General features: G+C 35.4%; 1 protein-coding gene across 2 annotated transcripts in view; it reads right to left on the bottom strand.

The window, feature by feature from the left end:
* Positions 1-19,289, bottom strand: part of CDH6 (cadherin 6) — a 132,647-nt gene that overhangs the window by 16,970 nt on the left and 96,388 nt on the right. The window contains exons 4-8 of one of the 2 annotated variants that reach the window (XM_023582645.2): positions 17,136-17,430; positions 10,561-10,680; positions 8,352-8,519; positions 5,786-5,973; positions 3,592-3,845 (exon numbers count right to left, since the gene is read on the bottom strand). In XM_023582645.2, the coding sequence (XP_023438413.2) occupies positions 3,592-3,845; positions 5,786-5,973; positions 8,352-8,519; positions 10,561-10,680; positions 17,136-17,430 (1,025 nt within the window). The remainder of the gene's footprint in view (positions 1-3,591; positions 3,846-5,785; positions 5,974-8,351; positions 8,520-10,560; positions 10,681-17,135; positions 17,431-19,289) is intronic. The other variant, XM_071207619.1, reaches the window with a different exon arrangement.

The raw sequence follows: 19,289 nt of genomic DNA, 5'->3' as shown, positions 1-19,289 counted from the left end.
AATATAAATAGTGATTACAATAAACAATACATTTTATCTTAATAAAATTTATTTTTGTCATTTAGTGGGGACCTAAATAGTCATTCAATTATTTTATGCTATTTAAACCTGATTTTAAAGAGAATTAATCAAGTTAGCAAATATATATATATCTAGTTGGGTGTGAATTTTGGTTTCAATTTGTATAACTTAGTATAACTTGAGATTTTTATTATCAAAATGGTTGAAATAGAAGAAATAATTATTGTTTATAGCATTTAGGTCATAGATCTACATTTATTAAGAATGGAGGCAACAACTTTGAACCTACTTCGCCATTCTTTATTTTAAATTTAAGAATAATACATATGTGGGAAGGAGATTTGGCTCAACTGATAGAGCATCCGCCTACCACATGAGAGGTCCAGGGTTCAAACCCAGGGCCTCCTGACCCATGTGGTGAGCTGGCCCATGCGCAGTGCTGATGTGCGCAAGGAGTGCTGTGCCATGCAGGGGTGTCTCCCGTGTAGGGGAGCCCCATGTGCAAGGAGTGTGCCTCGCATGGAGAGGTGCCCCGCATGAAAAAATTGCAGCCTGCCCAGGAGTGGCACTGCACACACAGAGAGCTGACGCAGCAAGATGACACAATGAAAAGAGGATTCCTGGTGCTGCTGACAAGAATGCAAGTTGACATAGAAGAACACACAGTGAATAGACACAGAAAGCAGACAATGGGGTGGGGTGGGGGGGAGGAAGGGGAGAGAAATAAACAAAAAAATAAATCTTAAAAAAAAAGAATAATACACACTTAAAACATAATTAGTTATTAAAAGGAATTCTCATGATTCTTAGAATTTATAAGAAATTCAATAATTACCTACGAACATGTGTCTCTAATGAAAAATGCCAAGTTTAAGGCATGCTGCTTATTGTCTTTATAAGCTGTTCTGGTTATAAACAGGAGCAGTTTTTTCTTGGTCTTTGGCTCCTTTACTTCTATAGTTTTAAGTTTTACAAGTAATCAAAATTTCCCATGAAGACTCAAAATATAGGGCAAAGAGTGAGGAATTTTAGTTGAAGGTAGTTTTTATTTTAAAGAGAAAGCAACTATTTAGGAAACACCAAAATAGCATTTTTTGCTTTAATTGGGAGATTTAAAAATTAGTAGAAACCCTAAAAGGTCTACATTATTTAGGAAGGATGCTTGCATAAGGAAGACTTATTTTTTTAAATCTTTCCAAAGTAATTTCAATTTATTTCTAAAATATCTACCATCCATTCACATTAATCGAGACTGAAAAGGAACATGATTAGCAAATCATTCTGCTAGATAACTCTTTTTTACGACTTTATGTATTCTATGACTCAATAATTTGTCTTCTGATGTATCCTCAAATGAGGCAGGTTTGTGGGTCAGAAAAGGAGGTGTGTTTACATAAGGATTTTTCATAATGTGTATTGATAGTGGCATTCTGTGAGATTCTTCATGGAAATAAAAAGGAATTTGTGCTAAAGTTATTGAAAGAAAATTATTTTATGCGATTAAATAATTAAAGGTTGTGCATGCATAATGATTAACAATGTTTGGGGGAAGAATTCTCTAGTATTAATTGAGTCCTAGCACATATTTTGGCACTTTATTGTTCAATAATTGTATCTTGAATAAACACTGTACTTTTTTAAGGTGAGAATCAATTTTGTCCTTTATCAATATATCTATTTCTATCCATAAGTCTGTATTTATATATCAAACCAGTATGAATGAGGGGAAAGCTTGCAGAAAAAAACTTCAAAATTAGTTGACAGCCAATGTAGTCTGATCAGCTAACTGCTTCCCTTCATTAAAAAAATGCAGTGGGTAAAAATGGTATTCTCTATTGAAAAATAATCTAGATGTATAAAAAGAACCTAAGTTCCTAGAAGATATTACTTCTTTTATTTAAAAATGTGTTGAATGATCAAAAAAAGTAACCAAATGTTCGTATTTGTAAATTACCAGCATTAATGCTTATGAATTAGACTTGACACTGACTTTCTGATATTGTTTCCTTATGCAATGAGAACAAACTCCATGTGAGAAAATAGTTATGAAATTACTTGAAAATATTCTACCGTACAAGCAAAAGCCATTGTTTATTTTTTGTATTCATTATATGAAATATATGTGGAAGAAAACTTGATCTGTGGAGCTCACATGTTGTTACTTTGGGTTGACCAGAGTCCAATTCAAGGTCTCTGTGGGTGTTCCAGTAGAATGATAAAAATAACAGCATCCATTTTTCCAATGGCTTAAAATTATTTCCTGAAAGTAAGCCAGGCATTTTTGTGTTTTATATGTGGGGTTTGTCATAAGGTTTCAGATGAACAAAGGGCTTAATGGCAAAAAAAAGTTAGAAAACGACTGCTTTAAAGCCCCCAATTCTTTTAACTGTAATAATACTCGGCAAGCAGCAGACAATGTGGTCCTTTTAAATATAACTTTAGATTGTGTAACTTTTCTGCTCAAAGCTCTCCAAAGGCTTCCCATCTCAACTGGAACAGAATGCAGTCTTTACCATGGCCTACAAACCCCTGTAAGAGATGCCATGCTCAAAATCCCTACCAACCCACCTTGTTGCCTCACGTCTTCCCATCTCCCTTCTCCCTGACATATGACACCTGGCATATTACTATTTATTTGTATACTTATTATCTGCCTGCCCCAATTAAAATGTAAGGTCTATGAGTTCAGGACGTTGTACTGTTCTCTGCCATAATCTTAGAGCCTAGAAACTGCATGGCACACATGTGAGATACTCAGAACATGTATGTGGACTGACTGACTGACAAGACTTTCGGAAGTTTCTCAAGCTGCTTACTTTATTTATGGGGAATAATTTGCATAACGATATTCTGGCTTAGCAATTTTCTCATTTAGCCAACTAAGCTCCTGATTGAAGGTTGAAGTTTGGGTGACTTGTGATTTTAAGGATAAGCTTCTAGAATACTGAAGCACCAGTGGTCCCGAAGAGTAATGAGGCTTATTGCAAATAAGGCATAAGGAGGTCATAGGGAAAATAGAGCTTACTTTAATAGAATAAATTTTATTTCAGCTCTATTAATTTCTCCAGGATTTCACAGATATTTATCATAAAACAGTTCTTATTTTTATACAAGTCTGCAAAACAAAAAAAAATTATGCATCCAAATGAAACATGATTCTGCCTCTAAGTCTTACATGAAAAGTTCTTCTACCTTTGAAAAGCAGTCTCTGAAACCTAGTGCCTTGTTTGTTAAAAACCTTGATATTTCCTCCATACCAATTTCTTTGGCAAATCTAAGACCTTAAAAAAATTCAGACCATTCATCTGTTTTACCTTATACTATGCAAGCAGTAAACTCTTTATAGCTCACTTTATTTTTAAATTTTGAATTTTGTGGGTTTTTTTTTTTTTTGGTTTGTGCTCCTGCTACAATATTATTTATGTAGTGAGCAAGTAAAGTATAAGTGCTGTTTAGCACATTTTTCAGGAAAATACAACTGAAAAAAAGAGATTCATCTTTTCAAACATGCAGGCTGCTCTTTGAACAGAAATCAACTGATTTGGAGACATGTCACAGATGTGTTCTTACTTGACAGGATTCCTGGAGGCATCTGGATCTTGGGCTGTGACGGAGCCTATTGTCGTGTTTATCTGAGCATCTTCTCTTATTTGTAGGACATAGGCCAGTTTGCCAAAGACAGGAGGCTCGTCTACATCCTCTACCGTAATTCTAACAGTAGCTGAGTCTTTGAATGGACCCAGGTAGAGAAAACGGGGCTCGACGTGAGGATTGGAGGCGTCCACTTTGAGGGTGTACACTTTCTTCTTTTCGAAGTCCAAAAGCTTAGGGGGGAGAAAAGCGACATATTTAAAGCAGCCAAGTCACGGGAAGACAGCCACGACATGAACCGTGTTTAGTGCAAATCACTGATAAATGAATGTGGTCATATTGCTTAGAGAAATCTTCCCACATTAGTGTGAAGTTGGGCAAAGGCATAAAAGATAAGGTGTCATCATTTCTTCCCACAAGGAGACGATAAGGGTGGGAGCTATTATAAGGCTGAGAGGGAGTTCTGGTGCCACCCAACCTTGATGCAGGTGATTCCAGGGCCACTGTTGACTTGAGCAGACACTGAGTAGGGCACAGATAGGGCAGGAAAGGAAGGCTTTATAGCCTTTTTTTTCTTACACCCTTAAATTTGGTTATAAGGGCCTGTGCCAGAGCAATGCAGCAGATGAGCGTAGATTATTCTATGTCAGATATTCTCACATCCTGCTTTAATTAGAACCACCTAAGGAGTGTTTAAAACCAGAGTTATCTAGGGGGTTGGGAATCTTAACTTTTAAACCCTCTTCAGTGATCTTCATGTGCAGCCAGACTTGAGAACCACAGGCTTGTGCTGTGATTCCTTTTTCCTCATTAGGTATAATAGAATGAAAGATTTTTTTTTTTTTGCATGAAGTGATAAAATATCCCAAATGTTATCCTGATAAGGGCATTGGGCTAATGATTTGCCAAAGAAAGTAATGATCATGGTTGTCAAAGGTCTTTAGGAACAGTATCTGCTTCTGGAGATACAACGAACCCAAACGCTTACTGCTGACTTTTAGTTTTAGATGATAATACAACAAGGCTCACTAGAAGCACAATTAATCAAGACGTTAGTGAAAGTGATTTTGTCTGCTAGGCAAAATTTCAGTTTCAATCTGATAAGACATTGAGAAAATTAAAAAGGTTAATGCACACTAATGGGCTTCCTAATTATATTACAGTATGAAACATTGGCCTCAGTGTCACTTAAACATGTTTTATTGTGTTTCCAGATATTAAAACATGTAATCCAAAAGCTTAAGAGAAAAAAATTCTTATTTACATTCAGACCTGCTTGTATTTACCAACAAATATAATTGTGCTCTGAAGTAGAGAGAAAATATTACACCATACATGATGAAAATGAAATCATTAAAAAGTTTAACCAATATGAATATTCTGTTTAGCCTGTAGCACAATATTGATTGGTTTTTAATTTTGCCACACTTTTGCATACTGCTCTGTGGTGCTAGATAATTTTGGGTGTGTATGTGTGTGTGTGTGTGTGTGCAGTAAATAATGAATAAGTACAGAAGAAGGAAATAGTAATTCAGAACACAAGAAATTTCTCATTACTGCATGTCCAAAAAGTAGCTAAAGAGGTTGCTACACATGTGCTACTTAATTCATTTTTTTGAATATTGAAAACCAAGGTCTTTATATATCCTCTCTCTCTACTTCAGCTCATCTTGATTACTGCAGCTTGTATTATTCCTTTTGAAACTTCAATGAAGGAATCACATTCTGCATTTATACATTTATTTGTATATTTACTTGTTTCCTTATCTCTCTCCTCCTCTAGGTTAGAAGTTCCGTGAGGGCAGAGACCATCCTGTAGTATGTGCTCCTGCACCCAAGCACCAAGAACAGTGTCTGTCACAGTTTATTAATTGTTCATTTGTATTATTTATTTCAGGTATTTGCAGATATATCATCTGTTTATATTATTTATTTACCTAGGTGACTCTTAATAAAAATGCATTGAAAGTACAAACTTAATGAATATATAAAATTATTTTGGACCATGGCCAGTCAACCAAAGAGGTCTCAGTGTAATTAGAATCAATGTTTTTCTTAAAAATTAGATAAGAATATAATGGAACGTTCATGTGAGACCTAATCGCCTTTGGTAACTTGGGAGTCAGAGAAAGTAAATGCTGTCATTTGTATGGTGTGTAGGAAGAGGAATCACCTTTTTGACAGTTATAATCCCTTCCTGGGTTGCTTGATCGGTGATGACATCAAACATTTCCAACCCCTCTCCATCTGTGATGCTGTATTCAATTTCCGCATTTTCTCCCACATCAGTGTCGCTGGCTTTGATCCTGCCAATTGGTGTACCCGGTGGAGAAGATTCAGGGGTTTTAAACTGGTACGTACCTGTGAATCACCAGAGATATAAGTCAAAGACAGACTATCATATTCCATCATAATGAAAAAGTGTTTTTTTTTTCCTACAGTTCTTTCAGACATTACTAGAGAGGCAGGCCAATTTGTTCTTTTCTCAGGATAATTAATGGTACTCTTTTCTCCTAAAGTCTTTACTTTCATGATTGTTAGGAATATTTCTTGTATTTCATGACCTGTCCACTTGCAAATGGAGAATGCTTTTTTTGGTCCTGTAAACCGGCTTTGAAGTTGATGGTGTGATTGTGAATATGACTGAATGGCTAGAGGAAGTGTACAGGCATAAGCTTCTTGTTAAGGTAATCCAACAGAAAGACTAAAAAAGCATTGTAGCAGTTTGGCCTTATTTATGAATTCCAAAAATAGATATTGAATTATGTTTGTAAACTGGTCTGTTCCTCTGGGCATATTAGAGGTTTCACTTTTATTTGATTAAATTATTATTAAGGCTTTGATTGGGCCATGTCAGAGGACTTTGAGTCCCCATCCACCAAGGGGACGGGGATTCACAGAGAAAACAGATGGCAGAGAATGGAGTTGGAGGTTTTGATCCTGGAGCCCTGGGAAATAAATACACAGAGAAGCAGACACGTGAGGAAAGTGAGAAGGCTCCATTAGACATGGCAGAGGCCCCGGGAAGAGAGAAGGGGCATTTGACCGATACTTCATAGCTGGCCTTGTGGAGAGAGCAGAGCAGCTGAGGCCGGAGACAAATGAGACCCGGGAGAGAGATGAGACTTGTCAGCCTACAGCTGATATTGAAAGAAGCTGGGACCATGGAGACTTAAGATGCAGAGGAAGCCTGAACCCTTGCAGATGTCAGCAGCTATCTTGTTCCAAAACGTGGCAACAGACTTTGGTGAGGGGAATAACTTACGCTTTAGGGCCTGGTGACTATAAGCTTCTTTATTAAAGCCATCAGATTTTTGGTATTTTGCACCAGCACCCCTTTGGCCGACTAATATAAACATTTAACCTCAACTGTAACTTAAAGCCAATTACTAGGTATTCTTTAAAGGAGTTCTTTCTTCCATTGCTAATGATAAGTGAAAGCAGAAATAAATTACAGCAGTTCGGAGGATGCATCCGAGTAGACGTTTTTTCACCCATACACAGAGCTGGATCTTGTTGTCGAGTTAGGGATATAGAAAATACATTATATAAGGTCCTTCTTTTGTTTTCTTTAAACTCATGTTTTCTTTCAAATTTTATTACACTATTTTTTCTATGCATAGGTTTCTCCTATACTTGTACTGATATCACAAATCCAAAACCTATATTGAATAGATATACGTTTTTCTTATGTCCTTAAATGGCAAAATTAGTTTAAGGAAATACATGTGAGTTTCAGTTTAAATTGACCAGTCTAGCGTGTACTTAGAGACAAAAAATATAGTGAAAATGCAATTTACATTACTCTCATCCATTACATTTTGCTAACTATTGACATAAATAGTTTTGGAAAAAATTTTATTTAAAAATTAAAATAAAACTATTTTCTGTTGTTCCATGTGTATATTCATTTTAAAAGAAGTCCATATTGGCCGACCATTTTTTTTAAATGTCAACACCAAGTGAGAGGGCTTTCTATTTAATGATGGCCAGCTATTCTTTCCTGGAAGAAAGGAATAAGGTAACTTTCTTAAAAGATAATGGTCAGAAAGAGATTTTATTCCTAGAAGAAAAAATCATATTGAAATCACTTTGGCTGCTTTATGTGAAATGGTGTAGCATGGTGCTTGATTCAAAGCGCATTCATGAATTTGTTTTCATTTTCCTTTCTCCCTATCTAGTCATGAGAGTTAATGATTTTAGAGATGACTTTCAGGATATCAATTAACCATTATACAGAAAACTATTTATGATTACAAATGAACTAAAAACTTTGTTATTTCCGCAGTTGTATTTTTAGAAACGGTGAAATGATAAATCTTCTCCTTACAAAGCTTTGTGAGGATTTAAAAGAGATAATATGCCTGATTAAATTCACAAAACATAAAGTCTAATTTTTCCTAACAAAGAGCTGCATGCTTGTATACATATATTCTGCACAAGCAAATTTATGTCTGCAGTAGTCTTTTCAATAAGGAAAAATAAAGCAATGATGCTGCCTGTAAAAAAGACGCCGTATCAGAAATCACTCAACTAAGTTAATTATCAACACAGGAACATCAACGTTCATATTTACTAAGCACAAGCATTGTCGGGAGCTCATATTTTTTAAAAAGTGCCAGTTCTTACTGAGTTCACTAATTTTGACAATAACAACAATAATGGAAAGTAAATGTATTCTTAAAGATAGAGTTTTACAAAAGCGCACTGGAAAACTTCATTCAACCAAATGTTCCTACTCTGGGGAAAGCGGGGCGGATTGTCATTGACGTCTGTCAGCGTGATGTTCACTGTTGTGGTCCCAGATAATCCTCCCATTTGTCCACCCATATCCTTGGCTTGAATCACCACTTGGTACTGCTCCCTGTTTTCTCGATCCATGTTGAGTAAAGCTGTCTTGATGATACCTGTGGATTGTGAATTCAGGAGTGGGAAGAGATGTATTAAAATTCATTGTGGAATCATTTATTTATGCAGACAAACATAGATTGTCACCCACCATATGAAAAACACTGTGAAGATGTCATGGTTGACATAATGATAATTTTATAGAAATTACAACCATACAGGGGAGATGGATACATAAGACAACAACAACAATAAAAACCAAAACTATAACATAAGGAGAATGAAAATAATTATAATTCAAATCTTATAATAATATAGACTGAAAGTTGTATGAAAATTAAGTGTTATAAGATGACCTAGCAAAATACAGCTAACTTGGCATGCGGTATAATGGTACATTACGGTGGCTGCTTGATAAGAGACATTTAGGTGTATTAGGAGGAAATTTGTTAAGAAAGTCATACACTTGAACTGATTTTTGAGTTTCACTTTACTGAACTGGCTAATTGCACTCAAATACACATACCATAATGAATGTGGAGGGTTTTCTAAACCACAAAATGATGGTCCTAAGAGAGCGCAGCATCAGTTCTCTCATAATTAGCACCTTGAATGATAATTGAGAACTTAGGTTTCCCTAAAGCTGATGTGAACATTAGTTTAACTGGTCCCAGCCGTGACCAACATTTTTAAGTTAGGTAAATTTATCTCTATTCGTAGGTAGTTAACACATAATTAGTTGAAAGAACTTCTAAAAGTTTGCCTATTCTCTATAGTTTATGTGGTTTATGCTTACATTAACAACCTTCTTTTGAAAACACTGAGGAAGGCTTTATAACCTTCTTTGATAACACATTCCAGTGCTTAACAACTAATGAAGCTGAAAATATCTTTTTAAAAAAACTTTTAATGAGAATGCCTTAGACAACAGGTTGATTTTATTCCTATAGTCCTAGCTTCAGTGAAAATGCAGCTGTTCTCTGTTCTCCAAATAGCAGTACTTCTCTTTTTAAATACAGGAGATCGCCTTAGACTTCTGTCCTTTAAGTTGAATAATACTAATTTTTCATCCTCATTGTTTTTCAGCTCAACATTTTCTTTCTCCTTGGGATTCTTTCCAAGTTCACTGTACCTCTTAAGACATCAATTTCCAACTGGATATAGTAATCTGAAAAGGTTTGATTTCTACTACAACAATGGATGTTTGAAGAATGTATAAAAGCAAACTTGACTCCTGTTATGATAGCAAAACTATGTGTCAAATTTATTATACAATGCAAACAGTATTGACAAAACTGTTCATCATAAGATAGTATAGTACAAATCATCGTAAGATAGTAGAGTACTTTGTGGAGAAAGTGCAGAAAAGAGAGATAGCGACAAAAGGATTCCATTAAGGCAATCTGTGACGTCTAATTAGGGTTGTATCAGTTAGGGCAGGCTAGACAATGATGTGATAACAAACAATGCAAAATCTCAGTGGCTGAACACAACCAAAGTTTGTTTCTTGCTCAGGCTTGGAGCGGGTCAGCGGAAGCTGATCATAATACTCAGGCACTCAGGCCTCAGACTCCACCTCAATATAAGTTTCAATGATCATTGTTGTAAAGAAAAAGGAATAAGGTGGATTGTTCACCAGTTTTAAAATTTCTGCCTGGAAGTGACTTATGTCACTGCCACTCTCTTTTTATTGGCCTAAATAAATCACCTGGCTATATCCAGCTTTGTGGCAGGGTGAGGAGTTGCAATCCTACCAAGTAACTAGAAAAAAAAAAGAATTGGAATATCTGTAAACAGTCTAACTGGCAATCAGAACAGATTGGTCTCTTAGCTTCACCCGAAACTGAAAGGAAAAATAAAACCAGATATAATTTTTCTGAATCTATCCTATATAAACATGTTGGATGGAAGAATGGTTGTTAATTTCTTGATTAAAATGATCTGGATATCATGTTTAGAAATGCATCATTGGTGTTTGGCTAATGAACCTAATGAAAATTCAATCATACGGACTGTTTTTATTAAAAATTGGCTAGGCCAACTGAGAACATCAATTAAAAGTATAGATTATAAAAAGAAGATAAAAAAAAGAATTCTAACCTGTTTCTGACTCAACTGAAAAATAGGGCTGTCCCTGTAGGATACTATAGACAACTTTAGCACTGTTGCCATATGTTGGATCATCAGCATCGGTTGCAGTGACTTGGACAACAAATGTGCCTGTAAGGAGAGAAACACGAATTGAAAATAAATTAAGGATTCATTACTGATCCTTGTTATAACCATATAAAGAGAAAACATAATCTTACATTTGGACAAAACTATCATGGCGAGGGAGTGTAGAACTTCATTAGAAATGCTAGGTTAAAAACCCTTGGGCTCCTTACTCTGAAGAAATAGGATCAACATTTATAAATACCATAAAGATTAGGTTAAAGATAAGTATGAGAATGATCATTACTTTGCGCAGGACTGATTCCAATGATTCTCTAAGGTGGAATTTGATTGGACTCTTGCTAGTTAATCTTTCTAGTTATCCAGGTCAAAGTCAGTCAGCATCTTGTATTTCTTTGTCCACGGGTATTAGTTTAGGGGTTGTCCCATTATAGAACAAGCATGCTTTTGCTGGAAATTCGGTTTCATAGTTGTCATTTTCCTGGACTGTGATGCTCTGATGTGAAGCCTGAAAATGCAGCAACTATTTTGTGAAATAAAGAGATGTCAGCCTGAGAATAAAGCTGACCAATTGAAAAGGAAAGAAAATTATAGAGAAACAGCTAGGATCCAGACCAAACCATATCCAAAGCCCACTTTACTTTTGGACTTATGTAATGTGACTATAAATACTTTTATTGTTTGAACAAATTTGAGTTGGGCTTGCTCTTACTTGAAAAGGAAAGGACCCTATATGATAAAACCTTAAGAAAGATAGTTTTGGATTACAGAAATAACTGGTCCAGGACCAGATGGCTTCACAGAGGAATTTTACCAAACTTTCCGAGAAGAATTAGCACCAATCTTGCTCAAGCTGTTCCAAAAAAAAAAAAAAAAAAAATCGAAGAGAAGGGAGCACTCACTAATTCATTCCATGAAGCCAACATTATCCTTCTACCAAAGCCAGATAAAGATACAAGAAAATAAAATTACAGACCAATATCCCTTATGAATATAGATGCAAAAATCTTAACAAAATACTAGCAAATCAAATTCAATGGCCCATTAAAAGAAATACACACCACAATCAAGTGGGACTTATCCCAGGTATGAAAGGGTGGTTCAACATAAGAAAATCTAATATACACTATTAACATAATGAAGGAAAAATATAAATGATCATCTCAATTGTCACAGAAAAGGCATTTGATGCAATCCAGCACACTTTCTTGATAAAAACACTTAGAAAACTTGAAATAGAAGGAAACTTAATCAGCATGATAAAAGGCATATATTAAAAACCTACAGCTAACATCATATACAATAGTGAGAGACTGAAATCTTTCCTTCTAAGATCTGGAACAAGACAAGGATGCCCTCTGTTACCACTGTTATTCAATACTGTGCAGTAAGTTCTAGCCAGAACAATGAGAAAAGAAAAAGAAATAAAAGGCATGCAAATTGGAAAGGAAGAGGTAAAATTTCCCTGTTTGCAGATGACACAATTCTATATACAGAAAATCCCATCTGGAAAAAATCCACAGCAAAGCTCCTGGAGCTAATAAATGAATTCAGCAAAGTGGTGGGATACAAGATCAATACCCCAAAGTCAGCAGTGTTTCCATACACATGCAATGAACAATAGGAAGAAGAAATCAAGAAAAACATTCCGTTCACAATAGCAACTAAAAGAATCAAATATCTGGGACTAAATCTAACTAAGGATGTAAAGGACTTGTACACATAAAACTATAAAACATTGCTGAAGGAAATCAAAGAGGACTTAAATAAATGGAAGGACATTCCATGTTTGTGGAATGGAAAATTAAATATTATTAAGATGTCAATTTACCCAAGGTGACTTACAGATTTAATGCAATCTCAATCAAAATTCTAACAACCTTCTTTGCAGAAATGGAAAAGCCAATAATAAAAAATTTGTATGGGAAGTTTGGGAGTCCCAAATCCTAAAATCATCTTGAAAAAGAAGAATGAAGTTGGGGACTTATAATTCCTGAGCTTAAAAGTTATTACAAAGCCACAGTAATCAAAAAGTATGGTACTGGTACAAGTACAGACATGTAGATCAAGGGAATTGAATTGAAAGCTTAGAAATAAAGCCTTGCATATATGGCTGACTGAATTTTGTAAAGGGGGCAAAGACTACTTGATTGGGAAAGCATAGTCTTTTCAACAAATGGTGCTAGGAAAACTGGATACGCATATGCAAAAGAACGTAGACCCCTCTCTCACACTATATACAAAAATCAACTCAAAACGGATCAAAGACCTAAACATAACAGCCAGGACTATAAAACTCAGAAGAAAATGTATGGAAGCATCTTCAAAACCTTCTGTTAGGCAATGGTTTCTTAGACTTCGCATCCAAAGCATAAGCCACAAAACAAAGAATAAGAAAATAGGACCATGCATTGCAGTAGTGCTCCAAAATGTATTCACCAAACACAATGAATGTGACACAATGATGAAAGAGGTTGTTGATGTGGGAGGAGTGGGGGTGGAGTGGGGTGTGGGAACCTCTTATATTTTTTAATATAACATTTTTTGTGATCTACGTATCTTCCAAAAATAAATAAACGTTCAAAAAAATTAAAAAATAGATTTTGTGCTTCAAATGACCTTATCATGAAAGCAAAATGACAACCTACCTAATGGGAGAAAATATTTGGAAACCACACGTATGATAAGGGCTTAATATCCAGAACATATGAAGAAATCCTTCAACTCAACAATGAAACCCAAATAAAAAATGGGCCAAAGACTTGCATAGACTTTTCTCTGAAGAAGTACATATGACCAAAATTCACATGAAGAGATGCTCAACATCATTAGCCATCAAGGAAATGTAAATCAAAACAACAATGAAATGTCATTTCACACTCACTACAATAGCTACTATCAAAAAACAAAAATTTACAAGTGTTGGAGAGGATGCGCAGAAATAGGAGCACTCATTCATTGCTGGTGGGAATGTAAGATGGTGCAGCTGCTGTGGAAGACCATTTCGTTGTTCCTCAGAATGTTAGGCATAGAATTACCATAGGTCCCAGCAATCCCACTTTAAGGTATATATTCCCCAGAGAACTGAAAGCAGGGATACAAACAAATATTAGTATTATTTACAACTGTCAAAAGGTGAAAGCAACCCATATGTCCATCACTCGATCAATGCATAGGCAAAATGTGATATATATACACATAATAGACTGTTATTCAGCCTTAAAAAGGAATGAAGTTCTAATACATGCTACAAGATGGATGAATCTTGAAGACATCATGTTGAGTAAAATAAGCCAGACACAAATATTGTATGATCTAACTGACATGAAATCTTTAGAATAAACAAACGAATGGAGTCAGAGTCTAGAATATGTTGCCAGGGGATGTGGTGGGGGTAGGGAATAGGGAGTTAAAGTTTAAGATGCACAGTTTCTATTTGAGATGACGGGCAAGTGTTGGTAATGGATGGTGGTGATGGTAGCACAACGTTGTGAATGTAATTAACAGCATTGAATTATATATTTGAATGCGGGTAAAAGAAGGAAGTTTTAGGTTGTATATATGACACTTGGGATGGTTAAGTTCATGTGTCAACTTGGCCAGGTTATGGTGTCCAGTTGTTTGGACAAGAAAACACTTGCCTGATTATTATTGCTAGAAAATTTCTTGAACTTAAATCGTCAGTAACTTGATTGCATCTATGGCCGATTACATCTACAATCAACTGAGAAGGTTGTCTTCATGAATGAGAGAAGTCTCATCCAATCAGTTGAAGGCTTTAAAGAGAGAAGTGATGATTCCAGCAGTCAGAAGAGAGAATTCCCATCTCTAGTTCAGCCCAGCCAGTTTCTCCTGGGGAGTTCATTAAAAACCTGCCCTACAGAATTTGGACTTGTCCCTCCCCACAGTTGTGTGAGACAATTCTCATAAAAATATTTCCCTAGAAAACCCTAACTAATACTGTACTAGAATAAAAATTTTTAAAAAATCCATGAAACTGTACAACATAAACAGAGAACCCTAATTTAAACCATGGAATATACTTAATAGTACAATTATAAAAATGTACTTTCCTCAATTGTAACAAATGTACTACACAAATGCAACATGTTAATAATAGGGTGGTATATGGGAATCCTGTATTTTATGCAAGATTGTTCTGTAAACCTACAACTTCTCTAATGAAAAAAAAGAGTTAATTGGAAATGCAGAACATAAACATCTGGGGCCTGTAATTCCAAAAATGATTATAAATTAAATATATAAAGAAGGCCTTTTAGATCATTGTTCTTATTTTTGGGACAACAGTCAGCTAATAGCTTGCCAAATATCTAGAATCTCTGAAATTTCATGCAATTTTTAATGTGTATGTTTCCATGTATATTTCATTGAAGGGAAGGTCTATAGATGTTATTTGATTCTCGTAGGGGACTATGATTTTCAAAATGTGTAAGACCCTCTGATTAAGATCATTTTATGGCAGACTTTTGATACTCATTTCAGATAAGCCTGAAGTATTATGCTTGACTTGTCCTGTCCACCAAGGGGGCAGGGAAGTTACATTTAGGGAATAGTAGACTTTTTACATTCCTTTTAGATTATCTAACCAACATTTCATTTATTGAACGACTACACTGTGTGAAGATGCTCTGGAAGCATCATGTTGATGTTTGAGACAGGGCCCCCACCCCTGTAACTTGGCAAGGGGAAGGAGAAAATGAAAGCATCATATGATCGTAGAGTGAGCGCTAATAGTAGAAATCAATTCATACCCATGTCCTTATTTGACATGAGTACATAACTTGATTGCTTTTAAAATATGGGATTATGTGGATGCTTTAAGCACCCGTTGCCAGATATTTTACTAGGAACTCTACATCTGTTTTCTTATTTAATCCTCATGATAAAGCATAAAGTTGACATTTATTATCTTCTTTTCATAGATAGAGAATATCAGAGAAATCAAGTAACTTGCCCAAGGCCATCTGCTGGTTATCAGCAGAGATAGTTTCAAAGTCGGGTCTGTTTTACACCAAAGACCATTTATACCACTCTGCTGTTTTCTCACTATTTTTATGTAATTTCTTTAAGATGACTTTATTTATCACAATAGTGCCATTTTAATTTATGGTAATCATAAATGTAAACACAACTGTGCCTGGAAGCAAATTTGAAAAAGTCTTCCTGTCTTCAAGAACTTTTATGCCAGCTACCCGCAAACATTTGCAATAAATATTCAATTCTATAAGGACTTCAAAAGTGAATGGCACCCCATAGAGTTGTCCATTCCACGACCTGCACAACTGGCTGTAACAGCCTAAGGTGATGCTGAAAACGAGACTATCCCTATTAATTCATCCTGCCTTTTACCAGAGGAAAACTTTTTTTTCCCTAACCAATCTTCCTTTTAAAAGAACTTTAGCCTTCCTTTCTGTTTTTGTAATAGTTTGTGATTTTTCTAACAAAACAAAATATTGTCAAGTAATGAGTTGAGCAATTTCTTTATAAGAAAGATTTAGATGTTTTACATCTTTTTATATAGTTTTACAACTATAAAAATAGACTGGATATTATCCAACTCTTGGAACTGTGAACCAAAACGCCTGATACTGACACACAGAATTACAGAATTTTTTTATTAAGTAATTGAAGCCCTTTTGAATTTTACATTGAGTGAAAATAAAAATAACTTTTTAGCCCAAGTGGTTTAGAATCTGTCAATATTTCCATAAAGTATTTAAATGTGACCAAGAGTGATGTCAGCAGAATTTTTTCTTAATTTAAATCATGTTTACCTTCTCCCAATTTAAACAAATTAAGTCTACACATTGAATTTCAACTTGGTAGTAGAATTATGCATAAAATATTAATTCACCATATCATGGAAGTCTCTTAATTTCCACCAATTAATAAAAGATATATTCCCTAGACACCATCTGCATTTTGTTTATGGATTTAAAATGAAAAAGGTTTTTTTTGAGTCTTTTTCCTAAAATTACAATTACTTAAAGCAACCATCATTATTCTTTAGCACTGACTATAACTTAAGGCTTTTATTTTACAGCGGGAAGGTCCATACCTGAAGCTTAATACCAATGTGAGCTCAGAGAAATTGAGAAGGCTTCTGTCCTTCAGTCAAGAAATAGAATGGTGAGAAAGTAAGAAGGAAGTCTCCTGCTTTGGGAATTGAAAGTGGGGGACAGATGTAGATGAGACGATCTTCCTTTTTACCTTTCACCCTTACCCTGACACTTTTCATACCAACCCCCATCATTAGAGGAAATGTTGTTTTCTTAAAAGTAATAAAACAAGCCTAGAGTAATATTTGGAAACATGAGGGCCTTTAAAAAGTCATACAAATGTATTATTTGAAAGATGGCACTCTGAGAATTAAGCATTGAAATTAATTAAACTTGGTAAATCTCACTTATAGGATCCTTTACTCAACTGATGTGCTAGAGGAGAAATTGCTTTTGGTTGAAGATTCCTGTCTTACTCACCGACATCAGACATTTCGGGGACAGTGGCTGTGTAAACCTCCTTGGTGAATATGGGTTCGTTGTCATTGATGTCATGGATCTTGATGATGAATTCTGACTCAGGCTCCACAGGTCTCCCTGTCCTTCTGTTTATAGCTTGAGCGCGAAGGATGTAAACGGGTTTTTCTTCCCTGTCCAACCTCTTGGTGGCCTGGATGTCGCCTGTGTTTTCATTGATAATGAAGAGATCTCCTGCTCCATCTCCTGAAAGGATATATTTAAGTGATCCATCTCCTCTATCCTGGTCTGAATGTAACTAGTGTGGAAAAACAAAAATTAAAGAAAGTAAAAGTCAAGCATGTGATCCTAAATTGTTTTTGTCTTTATGATACATGCTGTGTTAACTTTCTTTCAATCCTACAGAAATGATGCAGATTATTTTCTTTTTACTATTGACATAAATCCTTAGTTGTGCATGGCATTCATTAATGAATGTGTTTCCTTAAAACCCTAGAACTTTGCAGAACTGGAATAGAGTTTGGGGACAATTTAGTAAATCTTCTTATTTTGAAGAAGAGTGTATCAGCCTGGCTGGAATGAAACGCCTGTTTGGACTATACCATGACATTTTTTATTTGAATGGCTTTTACTGATACAGTCTCCTCATTTTTACGCCCACAGACATATTTGAGAAACAAGAAACTATTGAGAAAAGAACTTTTTTTGAGAGAAAGACCTGGGTACATTCTGCCTCTAGACTTTACTATCTAGGTGAGTATAGGGAAGCTACTCCTTGAATCAAACGTGATAGAGATTATAATCACTTTTCTGGGAAGATACGATATTTATGTATGAAATTCAACTCAAAACTTTGAGAAACATCTTAAGGGATGCCATGGAAAATGTCTTGAATACCACCTGACTAGATAATTCACATGGTCGTTTGGAGCAATACACTTAATGTTCGGATTTTAGTTTAACGTAAGAGAGGAGCTTCTAATATTAGAGCTAGCCTAAAACTGAAGCCTACCCTGTTAGGAAGTGGGCTTCCTGCTCCTGAAGGTAATTAAACAGAGCTCTGATGACTAATTGTCAGTGAAATAGTCTGGGTAAAAGGTTGAATTAAATGAATGCTAAGCTACCTTTGCTGTCCATCCTAACTTGAATAGTAAATACCCCATGTTACCTAGCCTTCAGATTATTTCCACAGTACTGAGTCACGATTATTTCCTTTCCCCCCTTTTTCTGCCCAGAAAAAGTTTAAACAGTTTTTCATAGTTTCTTCAGGTAATCAACTTTATTTACAAATGTTCAAAAAAGGCTTTTTCTGAGGAGACTTACTTATAAACCCCAAGAACCATACATGTCAGCTACATACAGACAAGGCCACTGTAGTGGAAAGGCTGCTGCTAGTCTCTACCTTATTTCAGCTTCAAAGAACGGGCTATATTACAACAGCAACAGATACACCAAGCCTGTGTCTTCTTTTTGTTTTCATCTTCTTGATCATACTCCAGGAAATGTTCAGAAATGAGTCTACGGTTTTGAAAATAGAATCTCAGGGCAAAAGGGACTTTAAAATAATCTAACCCAGCCTTGCAAAAAGTGTATTCCATGGAATATCACACAGAATACCGAGAGAAAACCGTGCTGTGGTCCAATAGGTTTGGGAAATATTTCCTATTCTGCCCCCTTTTGAAGTCACCAAGAGTCTATCCATCTCTTAAAGGATTTGAATACCTATAGTTGGAAACTACTTGACTTTGTTTAACATAGATTTCCCCAACTCTCCTCTCTAAAGAATCCTTATTTGGGTGTGACCCATATTGATATCCCCTACAGCATACACTGTGGGAAACAAGAGCTAATTTTATCCCTTGTTTTAGAGTCAAGATAACCAAGGCTCCAGTTTTTATATGGTGTTTCTGAAATTACACAAGTCTAATCAGAAGATTAGAACTTTGACTACAGAGGTCTCATTTTTAGAGATAGGGAAACTGTGTCTGATGCCACACAGCAAAAGCTAGTTAATAGCAGAGTTTGGTGAAAAGAATATTGTTCATAAAATTAGTAGTCATAGCCTTGAAAGCAATTTGGCTGAAGTAATGGAAAATAAATGCAAATGGGGAAGAAATTGCTTAGAAGTGATACAAACGCAATAGGAAATGTAAAACA

The sequence above is a fragment of the Dasypus novemcinctus genome, chromosome 2 (assembly GCF_030445035.2).
Source record: "Dasypus novemcinctus isolate mDasNov1 chromosome 2, mDasNov1.1.hap2, whole genome shotgun sequence".
In the NCBI taxonomy this organism is placed as follows: Eukaryota; Metazoa; Chordata; class Mammalia; order Cingulata; family Dasypodidae; genus Dasypus; species Dasypus novemcinctus.
This window is presented reverse-complemented; position numbering and strand designations above follow the sequence as displayed.